Below are 17,743 nucleotides of genomic sequence, written 5' to 3' on the forward strand. Positions count from 1 at the left end.
CCTGAAAGCTTGCATTCCCTCTGCCTCTTTTCCACCCGGGCCCTGGGAAGCGATCCTTCTAAAGGCTTTTGTCACCCCAGACCTTGCTTTAATTAGTCAATGCAAATTCCTAAATACCTACGGGCTTAGCAAAACAGCTCTTTCCCCAAAGCCTCTTTCTGCTGCCACTAAGCAAGCCCACTCCCCGTAAGAATACTACATTCTTCTTTCCACTAATCATTGTAAATTGCTGCCACTCCTCCGAGCAACCAAGGAGAAACTGTGCATGTGTGCAGCTGAAGACAAGGTGAATTACTCACATCCCCGATGAAAAAGGGACCCACTGATCATTCTGCTCACGTGACAGAGATGCTTTTTGGAGAGCTGATTTAACACTCGGACTCCCTCCCTTGCTTCCACAGGCTGCAGTCCAATCCACCAAAATACTTCCAACAAAAAGTGCTGAATTCCTCAGTCTTTCAGTGGGGTTAGCAGCACCTCACAGATTTTTTGTCGTATCTGTCCATCGGTGCCACTGCACGTGACATACTTCAGCACTGGCCCCCAGTAAGTTCTCACAGCCCTTTTTGCCTTAGACCTATGGTCTGTGCCCACTAACGATGACAGAAACGTTAACGCAGGTCTGCAAACCCCGCGCTAGAGAAATGGGTCACCTTGCTGAGGAGTCACTCAACGTCCTGACTTTGAAGATGTTCCAAATATCAACCGCTTATGCTATGTAGGTTAAAACCAACCAGTGTGTATTTTGGAAGGTGGCAAGAATAAAAATGAGAATGTTCATGCAACCAGGCAGCAGCAAACGCAAACTGGTTCCAGTTACTGGCAAACTGGCCCAGTTACTGGCAATGCTTTTCGAGAACCCCATGCCCCTTGAAAGGCAGCTGGAGAGCTCTCCCCCCAGCGAGGTTCACCTCTTCTCACCCTCCACGGTGTCATGGTTAATCATCACCAACTTCATCCCTTTAACTGCACGCTTGTGAGGCAAAGTCACAAACGCCACATCCATGGGGGAGGGCGACACACAGACGCAGCTAAAGCAACACAAAGAAAGGTTTTGTGGTGCAGAAAATGGGAGTTGGGCACACAGGGACGTGTGCATGTGCTTCCACGCACAGCTGGAGGCAACAACGAGACCAGGAAGAAAAACTATGCTGGTTTAGTACACTATGTCAGTTTAGAGGGATTTTCATAAAAACAATGCATGGGAGATTAACATCAGCCAACCCACTCCAATTAGTTATCATGAAGCCTTAACAGATTTACCCAAAGTCATACACTTTTCTAGAAAGCTGCTGTATCTATCTCTAGGTCACCTCACCCAAGGTGCTGTCTCACTCTTACTTACTCTTCCCTCCATTCACCTCCCTGCTCCTTCTTCCACCAGACCCAGCGGGCAGTCTCTCTGCTAACACTAAAGCTTTCCAATCGTTCTGCCATCCCGTGCCTCAAGACCACCACTGGCAGTCATCCCTCACTGGCATACTTTAAAACCATATTTGTTCCTCCCGTGCAACATCAAGCTCTAGAAGGCCACCAACTGATATCTGAGCAGAATTGGGGAGAGATCTGCCAGGACAGTACGTACAGGAGGTAGGAAGCTGGGTGAGATGGGAGAGACAAGACTGCTGGGGAGGTCTTGGCCCATCGTGATGGGGAACAGGGAGGAAGCAAGTTTGACAAAGGGTCTTTAAAGGAAGGCAGCAGTGGGTAAAGAAACGGAGAACAGAAAGAATTTTTCAAATGGAAAAGGTTTGCAGCTGGGGAAGAGTGAACCTGAAGCAAACGCCTTCCAGTCTGGCAGTCAGTTTCAGTCCCACATATTGGCACGTTAGGAAATACAGCCGTTTAAGACCATATAGGGCTTTTTGAAAGAAATGGCTTGTTGCTTCTTTGCCTGCCTGCCTGCCAGCACCACGCCACAGCAGCCATACATTTTCTACTCTGAGTCACCGTCTCTGTTCAAACACCAGCTGACGATTAGAAAATTAAAAATAGACCAGACAGGTGCCAAAGAACTTACCAAACCTGCTCGGCCCACAGGTTCTCCAGCACACACACAGCAACAAGGCATGCGTGAGCCATCACGCCAGCTGATACTTTTTGGAGGCTGAATCTCCAAAAACTGAGAGTCTGAAATACTCAGAGGTTTAGAAAGATGACCCTTCTGGAACTGCTCCTAGACACAACCCACAACACTGTACTGTCAGAATCATGACCCAGTGCAGGGCTCAAGCTTTGTTCTGAATCTTGATTAACTGGTTTCCGAGCAAGTACCTGTAATTGCTTTCCTCTCTCCTTTCTCCAGCTTTGCTTGCGGGGAATCACTGTACACACCGTGCTCCATGGGCTGCTCCGCCCTCTTCATTGCCGTGCCTTTGTAATTCATCTGAAGTTGGCTGGTGTACTTCTCATGCTGCAGAGACATAAGCAACAGTTGCAGGGTGCCCGTGCGATCCGTGTGCTAGCCTATGGCAAAGATAAACCACCCTTCCCCGCAAATGGATCACGCAAAGGCAAAGACTGCAGCTATGTTCTGCAACAAAAAGAAAGCACACCTGAGTAGAGGCTACAGAACAGCAGAAATGCCAGCTGAGAGACTTTCAAATACCCCATTTGGAAGACATCAGGTGACAGTTCTAGTCCATGAGAAGGTCACTGTGACTTAGCTCTGCAAAATCGCTAATTAGGAAACACTTTAAAGAATAAACTGAGAAGAATCAGAACTTAGGCCATTTTCCGTTCAGGATTCAAATCCTGAAATCCCCTTTGTTCTTAAAGCAACTTTATAAATTCTTTCAGGGCACTCATCTGCATTATCTCAGTTTTTCAGCAAAGGCAATTAAAATATATTTTAATTATTTCGCTTCAAACCCTGTCTCCAGCTAGGAAAGTGATTCTGCCTTAAAACAGGCTCCACATTAACATAGCAAATGAGCTATTTAAAAGTGGGTTTATTACAAGTAAATTAATAAAAGGGTGTACCCATCCAGATTACCCCTGAGTAAGTTCAATGAATCATTTGCCCAATTCTAGCTGTTACATTTCCGATCCTCTCCAAGTCCTAAACATGGAACCAAAGCTAAGAAGACAGTATCTGCTAGCCAAGAGGTGATGCTTGGCACTGATAGCCCAGTCCCTCAGCTGAACAGGACAGCTTTCTTGCCTAGAGGGGGTTGCTTTTCTGCTTAGATAACAGGATGCTTGAATATTTTGTACCTGCTACTGAACTCTTTGTTTTAAAAACACCTCACTCAAAAAAGGACTGCTCAGTAAGTAAAAACTGGGAGCTTGAAGGCAAAAATGAGATGATAGACAGGAATAAATTAAGCAAACTTTACCCTGGTGGAGGAAGCATGGTGGAGCTGGCCTAAGTCACCATGCTCAGAAAAAGGCATCTGCACTCCACTTCTGGGAGGGAATGAGTGCTGCTGTGCTTCCCCCACAAGCTAATGTGCTGACTGTTCTTTAATACATTACAGCTTTAGTAACCTTTTTTGTTGGCAGTCATGAAATCATAAATAACTTCATCTACATGTTAGCACAGGGATAAGAGAGATCAGAGCTGAGATAACTGGGAAATGTCTGTCTCCTCAAAGGAAGGTTTTATTAAGTCCCAATCCAAAAAGAGCCTCACATTGTGGAACATTTCACTGCCGTCAAGTGTATTTTAATATTTCAGTCTGCTTGACCATTACTAGAGCACTTAAATTTTTTTTTTTTTTTTAAAATGTACCTGCACCCAGACACCCTTACCTTTAATGCTTCTTCTGGGACTTTGTGTTGAATTTGTTCCAGGACATACATGTTTGAATGTACATAACTCGTTAAGGAAATGGCAAAGCAGTTGGATGGACAGAGAAATCTAGCATTTAGTCACAGAAAGAAAACAAGATCATAAAACCAGAGAAGCTTAAAATACACATGGTACTAAAAGTTGCCTGTGCTGTATCCCACCCTGGTCTTTGTCGTGCATGTTTTGCACGAGAGCGTGCAACCATGTCTGCTGGCCAGACCCATGCCAGCTGAAGGGCAGCAGACAAGGGGAGCAGGGCAGGAGAAGCTTGGGGGAGCACTAGCAGCTCCGTGCAGGACCCAGGGGAGCAACCAGAGCCCTGACTCAACTCACACCCCACTCCTCTCCACCCAGCTGGCAGCTCCAGGCGGACCACTCTCTCCCCACTGTATCCTGGCCAAGACTGGGCAATCTCATGCGCTCTGGACAAGGGGACAGTAGAGTTCAGCTCCCTTCAAGGATGCCTGGGACCACGGTGCTCTCTTGCCCCGACAAAGCCTTTCAGCCACTGCAGTTTCCTGGATGAAAAGTAAATCAGGTCATGAGCTGCCATGACCTCTTAGGAAGGGAGGCGTTCAACATGGTTGAGCCTAGGCAATAATCCTCAGCGACACTGCGTTAAAAAAAAAAAAAAAAAAAAAAAAAAAAAAAAAAGGAAGCATCTGGCAATGTCATCATGAACAACCCAATCAGCACAGCACAGAGCAAACGGGAGGAAAAAGGAAAGATGGAAAATGTTAGACTAAAAATAAACGAGTGATACTGGCATAGCAGGGAAACGCCGCACACTCTGTAACTGAAACTGTAAATGGAAAAGAGACAAATGCTCTTATGCAACAGCGCACAGCCGACTCGGAGACCTCAGGAGATGCTGCCATCCACACCGAGCTGAACGCGGTATGCACAGAAAGCACTGCTAAAGAGAGTGGCACTGAAGCAGCAAAGGAGAGGAAGAGATTGTAACTGCCATAGCAACTACGCTGAAGTAAAAAGATGACTAAAACCTACATTCTTTAAAGTTTTCCTGTTGAGGGCAATAAATTCTACAATTCATAAATGCAACCATCCATTTCACATGAATATCCATGTAAGGGCTGCAGGACTAAACACTTCAACTCAGCTGCTTAGTGCTCAGAATTGCTTTCTATAAAAAGTTTAAACCTGTATTGCAGCCACTAAAACCTACCCACGCTCTAGGCACTGGCTTATGCCTTCGGTAGACTGGAGTGCACAGCAAATCTTCTGTGGGTTTCCCCACTCATCTAGAGACCAGAAAGCACATGAGCAGATACATCAAAAAAACATTTGCAAAGTCAAGAAAAGCTAGAACTGAGGTTGCCTATGGGACTGTAACAGGCTTCATCACCTATGCACTGAAACGCAACCTTTAATGGCGTGATCCCAGATGACAGTGCTCTTTTACTGGGCAGCACTCGGGAAGGGGCTACTCAGTATTTTTTTCTCCCCATGTATGCCTGAACCCTCATCAACTGCACCCTGTTCAAATACTGATCTGAAGGCAAATAATCTGTCTCCTTTTTTTTTTTTTTTTTTTTAAGAGATTCAGCAACTACACCCCTTTTAAAAAAAAAGAAATACCACTGTGAAACAAGGATTTGTTATTTCTAAAATGGCAAGAGATAGAGTGAGACCAAGACCAAAAGTATGATCTTACACAAGGCCTGGAAAACCCTCTTTACCAGCAGATCCAGGATTGCATGTGCATCAGTTTAAGCATCCCTGTTGCAACAGTGAGTGCTCCTGCACTGTCACTGCTTAGAGCCGAGGTACCCAGACCCCTGGAAGACCAGGGAAGCTCAGCCTCTTCTTGCTGCTTCAGCTGTCTGGGCTCCAGCAACGTTTGGAGTATTTCAAGGGCTACAGCATGGCCAAGAACAAACTGATTATCATGGAGACAACAAAAGGCACAAGAATGTGGCCTTGGGGTCAAGGATGCGCAAGGGTTTTCCAGCCAAACACTTCCTCCCCCCGCAATGGTAAAACTTAGTCTCTGCCTCTATTCTCAGAAATGTCTGGACTGTTTTAACTGAAATTTTCCCACAAAAGAAAAAAAGAAACCTGGAGAAGACACTTGCTACTTCTAAATTCAGCCTGAGTGGGTAAAGTTTGGCAGATAGAAACAACTGAAAAAAGTGAAAAAAAGGATTAGATTACTTGAAAAGCCAGCAATAGGAGCCTCTACTTACCACTGTTGCTCTGCAGCCTCACAAAGGCATTTCAACATCTATGCTTATAGCCAGTCATACAGTCACATCAGGATAAAAAGGGATGAAGGTATTTTAGCAGACACTAGCAGGATTTGTGACTCTGTAAACAAAGCAGTAACTGCAGCCTAGCCTCTCTCGATAGAGGTGAAATTTGCTATTGCTAAATAGAGATTTACTCTTGCATTTTGTGGCAGAAGCAATTTTCACAGCAAACTTCAATCGATACAGAGTCAAGTCTGACCACAAGCCCCACAAGCCCCAAAGCTAAATGTTTAACGCTGAAGACCTGCAAATTGTCTCAAGCATCTGGATGAAATGATTAACAAAAACTCACAAGTTGCATGAAAAAAAATAGGAAGATGTTAGTTCATACAAAAGCATATAAAATATGTTTGTTTCCTGGCTGGTACCAGCTACAGTTGCCACCCAAATAAAAAGAAAAAAATGCAACCCTGCCTTAGAAAGAGACTGAGGAGGCACCTCCACAGTCACTACTGCCAGTGCAGGGTCTGATTTAAAGTCCAATGAAGGCAGCAGGCATCATGGTTAATATGCTCTGAATCAGGTCCATGGTGGAGAAACAAAAGCTTATGACCATCCAAAGGCTCCAGGAGGCAAAACAAACACCCTTACTCATTAGTCACAATTAGCACTGTTAACTCCCCATGCAGCAAACAGCGCAAAACCCAGTCAAAGACCACATCCCCCTCCCTCTTCAGATGAGAAGGATATCATAGCCAAAGCGAATGACATCATTCAGTTTTAGGGTGATGTACTTCTGGTCAGGAATCCTCACATCATTGACGAACGTCTGCAGGAAAGAAGCACAGGAATGGTTTTTGACGGAGGGTATCAAGGTGATGCATCTCAGATGGACGGGGCTCCTGGAGGGCACCCATGCCCATCTGCCAACAGCACTGCACACATTCAGGGTGCACTAGCACAAAGTTAGCCAGGTGAGGAGCTAAGTCCCCTAGAAAAATCAACACTGGCAAGTAGCTCCCATGGGCAAGTTAGAGCACCCCAATTATGCTTCAAAGCAAGGTGCTCTTAAGGGACCTCTAGGGAGATTTACCTTTCCACCAACGGCAAATGAAATTTTAGTCCCCAACTTGAACACTTAAGTGAGGTGCCTGAAGTTAGGAACTTCAGATGCTCTGGGTTCTCCTCCACCCTTCACAACCAGCAAGAGCAGCAAATGGTGCAACTCATACTCTAACTACTGAGCTGGGAATCAGCTTTCCGCTGGATGTCAAACAAGACTGGTGTCAGCCCCAAGGCCTGATAATTTAACAAGCAAAGCCTATCACAGAGGAAGGGGGAAATGAAAACACATAGAAAAACAAGCATTTGCAGTGGCATCACCATGATGTCTGAGGCCACATCGTCCAAGACACCATATATCAGTACAACAGGCCCCTCACACAAAAGATGCGCAGACTCATTTTTCCTATGCTCCAGGCAGTTAATTGAGGCCCAAAGAAACTAACTCATCCTTATAGAAGTGCAAGAAATGGACTTCATAGCTGTGAACAAACATCTCAAATGTCTCAGACGGCTGCCTTTCAAGGGGACTGCCTAAGGAACAATTCTCGCAGAACAGAGGAACAAATCCAGCACTCACGGACATCTTTCACAAATAAACCCAGGCACTTTTGTAATAACCCAGGCCGAATAAAAATAAATCAGGAACTCTGTTGAAGAAGCGCCAGCGTTCTAATGGGGATTAGGCACTCAGTTGCACCCGGGGCAGTCACAGACACCAGGAGTTACCCTGCCTTGCAAGGTGGGATTCACCCAGCCTCACAGACCAGGAACCCGTTGCTGGGTCCTTGTGGCCTCAATACAAATGCAACTACGCTCTGATGAATCAAAATCATGCTAGAAAATTAGTTTACATGCTTTCACCACTGATGCACAGTCTTCTCCTTCTGCCTTCTCAGCTCAGCCAAGCCAAACATGCATAAGACCAAGTATTAACCACGGGGGAAAAATAAATGCTAGAGCAGGAAACTAGAACCTCAGCAGACAACAGCCGCCAGCTTCCTGGCAATTTACAGAAGAGCTGGGGAACAGGCCTGTAATTCCAGAATAAAAGCAGTGAAGTGGGTTAAAAGGCACGGAATTCCTATTTGCATGAAATTTTTTAATATTTAAAAATCCCACAACAGTCAAATCTGGAACGGGAATAATTATTTGCTGAGTTTTCTGCAAAACAAAAGGCTGCAAGAAAACCCATTTTGATGTTGTTACCTATTCGTCCGTGGTTACTTCAAATAAAATAACCCAAGGAAACTGCTTATTGCAGATAGAAACGCTACCTTCAAAACCAAAAGACCCTTAATAGAGACTGCAGAATCAGCTGAACAAAATAAAAACAATACAAAACATTTCAGCAATTAATATGAAACAATTATCCAGCAAAGCCATAGAATGCACTGCCGACAAGCCATAAAGTAAATACAAAATAAAAGCAAATTCTGAAAACGGAATTAAAATCAAGGTCCTCAAAAGTGATTTCTTTAGTTTCAGGGGGGGAAACAAGTTTTCATGAAAATTTTCAAATAAGGACCTATGTTTCTTTCATGCAAAATAAATTCAGTTTGGCCACAACAGTCTTCTCCAACAGAAGTGTGTTTGACCAGCTGTAGAAGACAGGCACTGCCTGTAACCCGTTTTACTCCACTGCCCCTCTGAGCACAAGTCTATTATTAAAATGTTGTAAAGTCACAAGCTTTAGCATGTGAAGTTAGAAGAGAATTAGTGGTACAAGCCTTCCCTCTCTTGCAAGCAGAATTTTCAGCTGCTATTTTGCCACCAGGAGTTAAATACCACAGGTTTTGAACCAGGAATCCAGCTGGAGCCCAGAGCAGTTACTGGAAATATTCCCATTTCAGCAGGGCTCCGTGCCTTCAGCTATTAGGCTGAGAAGGATTAACACTCATTCTTGCTGTTTTCAGATGCCAGAAGAGGCAGAACAGTTGAGGTCTGCTTTAGCCACTGTTTTTGTACAAGTTTCTGGGTTCGTCTTGTGGTTTTGTGGCTGTGATGGTGGAGGGCTTCTGTTTCTAAACCCAAAACAATGACTGCAGTAAAACTCCTTACTGGGAAGACAATTATGTGAATCTAGCTTAGACCTGCTCCAGCAGAAGAATAGCTCCACTTGTATGAAGAAACAGCCAAAAAAGAGGCATGCTACGACATTAGGACAGTTTTAACGCCGATAGTGAATTTAAAAAAAAAAATCACAGAATTCAGGCGGGCAGACAAAGCCCTCACCGAGCTGCCTAACACCACTGCGTGAATCGGGATCAGAGCAAGCATTAACATTCAGGTAGGCTCAGCTCCCTGTTCTGGCCTCACATTATCCCTCGGTCTTCACAGAAACCGGGCTCAAGGCAGGCAGAAGAGCAATTTTTATTATAAGAGAGGTGGTTTTAAATAGTTTCTCCCCCCAAAAATTAAATGTCTCATCATCCCATAAATCACTCCATGCACTGACAACTGAATTGCCAAAAGGTCACCCTGCTCATGCTGAACAGCTGGTCCAGAATCTTCACCAGTTTAACGTTAACATGCCCAAAATGAGACTGAATTTATTTCCTCCTCTTTTGCAAGAGGCTCTATGATTTTGTGAGCCCTGAAGCATTCTGCAAAGACACCAGAAGGGAAAAAGAAACACAAAATTCACCAAAGCTTTCCTCGTCTAAGATGAGATGCTATGTGACCTCAATCTCAGGCCTTGCAAATAATTATGTATGTTTAGCTTAAGTCATGACAACAGTTGCAGTGACCCAAAAGGGTCTAGCAGTAGAATTAAGCAAGCTCACGAGCGCTTGCAGACTCAGCATGCTGTGTGTTCGCCTCCATCAGCCAGGAGGTTTGCTACTTACGCCATTTAAGCTCCCGAGATCCTTCACCCAGTGCTCATCTTTCTCCTTGTCATAGTTGATCACAGCATGCTGCTTATCGACACTCCGGGACTGGCAATGAAAGCACAATGAATGTGAGATCGGTCAGGCATAAGAGACACTGTTAATCAAAGCAACATTTAGACATTAAACTAACTTGATATGGGGTAGGGGGAGAGATGGGAAAAGCGGGATATTATTTACTACTATAAATAACCAAAGGATAAACAGTAAACGCTTCCATGGTTGTGTAAACAGTTCACTGAAGACAATACATTATTTCCGGGGGGGATCACTGAAGGCTGTCAAGACTATGCCATAATTTCAATAAGTTATATCAATACACACTGAAAACAAAACCAGTCAAACTGAAAGCCTGGGGGGCAGGATCTCATCCAGTGCGAACTAGAAGAGCTCCATTTTTCACTAGCTGAAGCCAGTGGCCTCATCACTAGGGATGTTCCTATTTGGGATGATTTCTTCCTATTTTTCAAAGAGAAAAAAAAATAATTTTCTTAAGTTACAAACCAAACTTATTCACAACAATGTGCACTGTTCCCAAGATCATGTCCCAGAGTTTATTTAAATTCTAGGTTGTTTTCAAAGTTGGAGGGAGGTTATTAAACTTGGGATGAGAAAGAACGCAACTCTAGGAAAATTCAAATTTAAAGCTAGCTTTGAGAACACTGAACTGGACAGTGATTTGGAGCCAGTGGCTTTGCCACAATGCACAAGGACCAAACACACCTTATCTTCAAAACAGAGTACAACACTTCAGCAGGAATAGTGTCAGACTTCTGAGGAAGAAGTATTACAACAAAATCTCTGAATAATTTTGAAATACAGCATGTTACAGCTATAAAGACACCAGACTGACTGTATTTAGACCTTACTGCCTCTCATAACTTGAATTTTTGCTGCAGTCGACCACAACCGGTCACTGGAACCGGTCACTCCATCAGCACGCACACGTGACACCGAGACCTCCCTGGTATCTCAGGCCAGGGGAGGGTAGGGCGTGCTACCAGAGCAGGGAGACGAGCCTGGGCAAAGTTCTTGGTGAAAAGTCCTTCCCTTTTCCCAAGTATAAACATGCTGGTTTCCACAGCACTGCTCTCAGCAAGCCATTACTTCCTTGCAAGCATGCAGAGGCAAAGATTGTTTCAGGGGAATTCCTTGGTGAAAACACGGAGGCTTTTTCCCAACAAACTGCTACCATTTGCAGGAATTTCTTCTGCCCCTGCCAATGTCAAGCACATTGGTTATAGCCCAACAGCTGATAAATGGCACCTCCTCCCCCTGCAGAGCACATGTCAGCGCAGGAGACCTGTCCTCCAGAATAACCCTGAAGTACCAAGATGAAGCAAGCACATACTTGGCCAGAAGACTGCCCTTCCACCTTGCCATTTCCCTCACACCATTCACAACATGCCACCGCACGCAGAGGCAGTGAGGAGAGGGGTGGGTGACTCCAAGCCTCTAGTTGTCTCACTAATACAGTTATCCATACCCTGCTGAATTAAATTCAAGGTGTCAGCTCACACGAGTCCCAGCTGAAAAACAAGGCAGCACTCAATGCTTTGCTGCCCAACTGCTGCTGCTCGGACAGCAATCGCTCCCCAAAGAAACAAACAACTGGTGGGAGAGGCAGAGACAGCGCGGTCAGGGACGCCCCACTTGTCTCTCCCGCTACGCCGAGCCCTAAAGGCGGGAAGCGACGCAGAGCAACGCCCTCCCAGGAGGGAAACACGCAAACCTCTCGCCCCCGTGGAACCCCCACGCTTGGTGTCTGACCCCGACCTCAAGGTAGGTCTTAAGCATTTGCAGTACAAAGCTGCTGCTTCTCTCTGTTACTATTCACATTAGATGCAGCCCCTCAGTCCAATTTGCAGTCACCCAAGTGGCTGTGGCAGGTACATGCAGCATAAGGTAAGGATGGTCCAGGTAAGGATGGCTGAGGGATGCTGCCCAGGACCTGGACCTCGGCAAACGGCCCTGAGGATGGGAACATCTCCAGCCGCAGCCTTGCATATCACAGCAGCTGATGCTACACGAGCTGGGGTTGTACCTGACCTGCCACACGGTCCCTCACACCCTTTGGGAGGATGCGAGAAGATCTCCTTCCACCAACAACTGGGCTGTGTGGGTACTGCACCTGGGCTGGGGCTCCTACAAAGCAGAAGGGGAAGACCATCCCCGCTCACAGCATGGGTAGAAATCCCCTTTCCCCATCCATGGGCATTTATGTAACTACGTTTCATCCTGCTGGACTCAAAGACTACCGCGTACAGGGGTCCTGCCTGCACAGCACAGATGCAAGGTCTTCCTCGGTTCCTCTGCTACCCAAAATTGTGGGCATCACTGTTCCCAATGGGATGTGAGGGAATGTTGATTAAATGGTGCAGCAGTGTTTACTTTCACTTTTTACAGCATGTCACAGACACTCATTTAAAGATTAACAGAATTTAAAGGCAGAACAATCCCTCTAGCCCCCTTCCAAGGGCAGAAAGGCTTCCATCCCAAAAAGCTAATCCACACAAAAAATTAGGGTAGATTTTATCTGGTACCAAGTCACAGGTCATTTAATAAAGGGTTTATTTCTGGGAACCAGCTGTCTCCCAAAAATTCAGTTTGCCCTGGATCTGACCCTGATGGAAGTCAGCACAGCCTCTGGGCTGCTGTATTTCACAACAGCTGACTACAGCCACTCAGGGGTCCCAAACCAGACGAGCATCATCACAGGGAAGCAGAGATGTATTCCAGCAGCATGATATTCCCCTACATAAAAGCAGGAAGAGGTCACCAAAGAAACCAATTTATGCCAAAACTTCCCATCTTCCAAGGGAGCTTCAGCTATGTTCAAGATGGCCCTTTGCAAAAGGAGTCAAAAGGATATGCAAAATCTGACCCACAGTCTTGGTACTACCTTTCAGCATCTCTTTAAACAGCACACCAGGAACACAGCAAACTGTTACCCAGATCACACTTCCGTGAAATTTCATGCTTTTGTGGAGAAGAGAAGAATTTTCTCAGTTTTGTTTATGTTAAACCAGCAAACATCACAGGAACTGGCAGCAGGAGTTCCTAAGGGCCTGTCTCCAAGGAAACTCAAGTTAAAATAACTAAAATCACACCTTATTTATTTTGATGCAGACTTGCCAAAGGTCACTCTTACTTGAGAACCGAGGTGTGGTTTATTCCAACATCAGTCACACTTAACATAAACGGCTCTTGTGTGTGGTGACAGCAGCAACCCGGCGGCTGATGGTGCTTTTGTTCTCAGAGAGGAGCAGACTGCCTCAGTCCCACTTCCAAAGAAAAGACTAACCAGTTTCCAGACTGGTAATAGGCGAGAGCCCAAAAACAGTCCTGGAGAAGTCACTTCAGCCCAGCAGGCCAGCGGTTTCTAATGCATGACCCGCTGAATCACAGAAAGTGATTTCAGAAGCCTGAGTCAACACATGTTACAGAGCAGCCCATGGGTGCAGAGCTCCCAACAGTCTGCAACTCCGCTGGAAAGATTTTAGGCATCTATAAATTGAAAAGCTGCAAATAAGTTGAATGAATCACAAATATAAGAGGACTCCCTAGCTTAAATGCACACTTGCACCAAATCCTGAGCCTTGCTTATGATCAATCACAACCTCCAGAACAAAAGGCAAGACTGATCCATCTGTCGGGAGGGGACACAGGGGTTCAAGTGGAAAAAAAATATGAATTTCCTATAAAGTGTTAAAAAAACCCATGAAGTGCCTATATCCAGATGTCAAAAGCAGCAAATAACCAGTACACCCTAGCAGTTAATCTGCTTCACCAGAAAAGCACTCGCAACGGAGAAAGCAGCACTCCCAAGCTATGGCAAGGATCACTGAGATCCTGCTTGGATCCGAACAACAAAACCAGAGCTGGAGCACCTCAGATTAGACTGAGAAGGGAAAAAGAAGGCAGGCAAGGGAGGTGTCCTCCTAAGCCCTAGTGATCTGCAGGCAAGAAATAAGGCTACACTCCCAGGGGCTAGGAACGAAGGAAGAACACAGCATTCTCACCGCGTCCCAACACTGGACCCATTACCAAATGAAAACAACTCTCGGGAAAACACAATGTGTGCTTTTCTGATTAACAACACTTACACTTCTCTGAAAGGAAAAAATGGACACTGATTTGTTACTACACTAAGCTCATCCAGGGCTTGCATTTCCAGACATTCAAATCACTTCCTAATATAAGGCTGTCCTGCGTCTCCATCATACTACCTACGATGCATCATGTTTTAAATATCTAGTAGACAAAATGCACATGCGGTATATATCTGAAGACAGAGGTATTTTATAGCTCTTCTTTCTACCAAGATCATATTAAACAGGTAGTCCAACTGACAGACAGGAGCGGCACCTCTGGGTCTGCCAGTCCCATACCAGCACCAACATCTTGGATCATCAGTCTCCAATCAGACACGCAACCAGGCAGCTCGCTTGCGATTCTCAAAACTGCACACATCAAATCAGCAAAAGCCCCTGCTTAGCATGGGAGCAGCAAAAGCAGCTTCAACAGCACGCAGGAGTCTCCACACAGGTACATATCACGCTGGCTATACGTGCTGCAGATACCCTACAGCTTTGTGTTTGGCGAAGGGTCTGATACATAGAACAAGGCACTCGGGATGAAACCACAAGCTGCAGATGCCAAGCAAAACCCACAGGGAAACATGACCTGCTTAGGAAGGCAGGAGGAGAAATACAGCCAGACAGCCTGCACTTCCCCACAGGGCCAGGGAGCAGACGCAGCTCAGCTGTCTACATAGATACAGATGCTGCTTCTTCCCCAGGAGAATTACCCTGGGCAAAAACCTACTGCTCGGGGTTGAGATTTGGACCTCAGCTCTGCCAGTGCCGCGAGGCATCGTGGTATTGGAGATAAAATAAACAAACGAGAGCAGTTTCCTATTCCTCACTGCAGTCTGTTGTGCACGTCTGGCACAAGATAACTGCAGCATTCTGGTGGCAGCACGCAGTAAACATTTGCTCAAATACTTTCCATAGTGAACAGGTTACATTTCTGCCAGTACTGTGCTCTGCACAACTGTCCCAGTAAGGAAATACAAACCTCTCCCAGCGTCCCACTTTAGAAGGGAGACAAGCAAAGTCAACTTTAAAAAAAAAAAAAAAACAGAAAACAAAAAAAATAAAATCCCAGATAACATTTAATGACCAATATGAACACTGGGTCTCCCTGTTTCGCCATGATGCATTTCACAGAGTTGTATATATTGGCCACTTCAGTACTTTTCCAGAATATCAGTGAACGCTCCATCCTGCCCCAGCCTGGCTGCAAGCGAGACGCCCCCCAAAGAGGCAGCCTGATCGCTCCCAGGGGCACGTGCTGCCCGTTTCAAAATGACTCTGCCTAAGCAGACAAATGTCTCTTCAGCAGGTGTAGCCACCTCATCCTGAAGCCGGACTCACATTACAGCTCCCAAGCCGCAGAGGCTCCTGCCTTGAGCTTTGCTGCACTCAAGATCATGGGTTTCGTGGATCTGTGGCAGGACCAGGGCCTGACTATTCATGCAAAAAATAAGGCACTGAACAAAAGACAGAAATCCCCCAGGAAAATGAAACTGTAATCCCCACAGCTTGGCAAAGGGATTTGGAGGCTGGCACAGTTCCCATAACAACTTAACCTGTTATTTTGGGGTAGAATGGGTTTTTGCTTGCTGGTTCCCCTTTCCCAAAGTGGAGCTCCAGTTTAAATGAGCCAGGGTCAGATCCTGACCTCAGGCAGGGAACATGCTGCCCACAGATGCACTAGCTTTCCCTTCGTTTTACGTGGCCACCCAGGAGGCCTGGAAAAGCATCATCTTACATGGAGTACAAGCCTGAATTTCTGTAGCACAGCTGAGCTGCATGCTAGGGCCTGGATCAGGATCTCAGACACCGAAGGGGTCCCCTTTTTCCCTGCCTGGTCCGGAGAGGGACAAACCCTCTCTCCACAGGCCAGGCTTCCAGCACCCTGCCAGGGTGCAGCCCTCTCTCCCCTAGTAACCACCTGCCTGCAGTGCCACCATCACCTCTCTCCCTACCCTGCCTCCAGCAATGAACTCCCCTCCCAGGTTTGCCAGTCCTGCCATGCCTCCAGCCTCCTCAACCCACATTTCATCAGACATCATAATCCTCCCATCAACTGCACATTAACAGAAAACAATGGGAGAGGCAAGAGCAAAAAAAACAACTCTAGGCCTGGAAATATGGGATGTGCATCCTTCCTCCCACAGCTGCTGCCCAGGCACCTGGAAACACTACCTGTCAAAAAGCAGAGCCTTCCCAAGGCTAGATCCTTTCCCTTCTGCCTGTAAGACACCTGCTTCCCTTGTGACACCTAATGAATGACTGTCTTGGGATCACTGCAATTACCAACGCCCAGGGACTAACTTAGGTGCTGGTTTACACCCTCTGGATAACTGCAGCAAAATAGCACGAGCGGGGCACCACCCTGTCCCGACTTCATCTTCCCACTCCAGCCCCGCACTTCCATGGGGAAGCAGGTCAGGACACAAAAGGCAGCAGATCTTCTCCATGGCTTCTACTGGGAGCTCCCAATACCTGAGTGATGGACGGATACCACTTCTGCACCGCAGTGAATTCACCTAGAAGTATCAGGAAAAAGATAATCTACCAAGCTCACACCATCTGCTTCCTCCCAGCGTAATGCTGTAGACAAACTACACCAGACCTATTCACCCTTGTTTATGTATACACTTACTAAACTGCATAGGAGAGACATCGTATTATCAAGTACAGCCTAGGGAAGGTAGGATATGTCAGGTCAATGAAACCTTAATTTGACCGGACGTCACACACACACAGAGTTCACCATCGCACTGTATTATTTGTGGAGTGTGCCATGCACCCCACGTACCAAACACGGAACAGATCCTGCAGGGGAAAAATATCCGGTAAGGACACAGTAACAGATTGCATCTTCATGCCTGTGTACACAGGGGCAGAGGCAGGATTACACAGGCAATCTTCACACTGGTATGTCGTAACTGCTCCACAGTTATAAACACTTGACTTAGCAGCCATAAGAATTTTCCTTCAGTGCTTAGAACGTTTGTAATTCCCTAGCTTTTTACCAAAGCAAGCTAAAACAGGGGAAATGCCTATTCAAGCAGTATCAAGTAACCATTCATCTGATTCACTAGCAGAATGAACTTGTATGTTCAGCTCACAAGCCCCCTAGCACTTGAACTGCCTAATTGATACCATAAGCAGCATGCGATGTCCCATATGGACCAGTGACAGATGCTTGGCTAGTAGCTTTCACAGCTATCTGCTGACACCAGAATAAAAGCAAGCCTTGAGCCCATCTCAGGCCTAAGGGAGATGCTGCTCAGCAGTCATGTCCTGTAATGCCCGCTTTCCCCACACTGAACAGCTTCTGCCCTATATCCACCACCCTCCACTCTCCTGCTGCTCCTCCTCTCGCTCTGCACACAACAGACTCCTTGTTGTGCCTCCCTGCTCAGCCAAGCCTTAATCTCCTGGTGAAGCTTTATAGAGTAGAAATCCAACGACTAAATGCAAAGATTTGGCCTCTGGCTTCCTGAAACACAGGTCAAGAGGTTGAGTAAGCACTCTGGAAGTATCATTATACTCTTGGCTTGTCTTCACATTTTCCTCGACAGCTGCGTTGACCACTGTCTGAGCCAGGATACCAGGCTAGATGCACCTTGATCTAATCTAGCACAGTTGCTCTTACATCTAAACCCCAGCCTTGCTCATCCCTGCACTTAGTTCCTCCTTGCCCAACCTGCA

General features: G+C 46.1%; 1 protein-coding gene across 1 annotated transcript in view; it reads right to left on the reverse strand.

Moving 5' to 3' along the window:
• The window catches only part of CEP170B (centrosomal protein 170B), a gene marked incomplete at its 5' end in the record, with an annotated part of 55,030 nt that overhangs the window by 32,475 nt on the left and 4,812 nt on the right, over positions 1-17,743 (reverse strand). Inside the window, 4 exons of the mRNA XM_082318912.1 lie at positions 2,275-2,413; positions 3,754-3,812; positions 6,754-6,832; positions 9,915-10,004. Coding sequence (XP_082175038.1) covers positions 2,275-2,413; positions 3,754-3,812; positions 6,754-6,832; positions 9,915-10,004 — 367 coding nt within the window. The remainder of the gene's footprint in view (positions 1-2,274; positions 2,414-3,753; positions 3,813-6,753; positions 6,833-9,914; positions 10,005-17,743) is intronic.

The sequence above is a fragment of the Platalea leucorodia genome, assembly GCF_965183815.1.
Source record: "Platalea leucorodia genome assembly, chromosome: 7".
NCBI lineage: Eukaryota > Metazoa > Chordata > Aves > Pelecaniformes > Threskiornithidae > Platalea > Platalea leucorodia.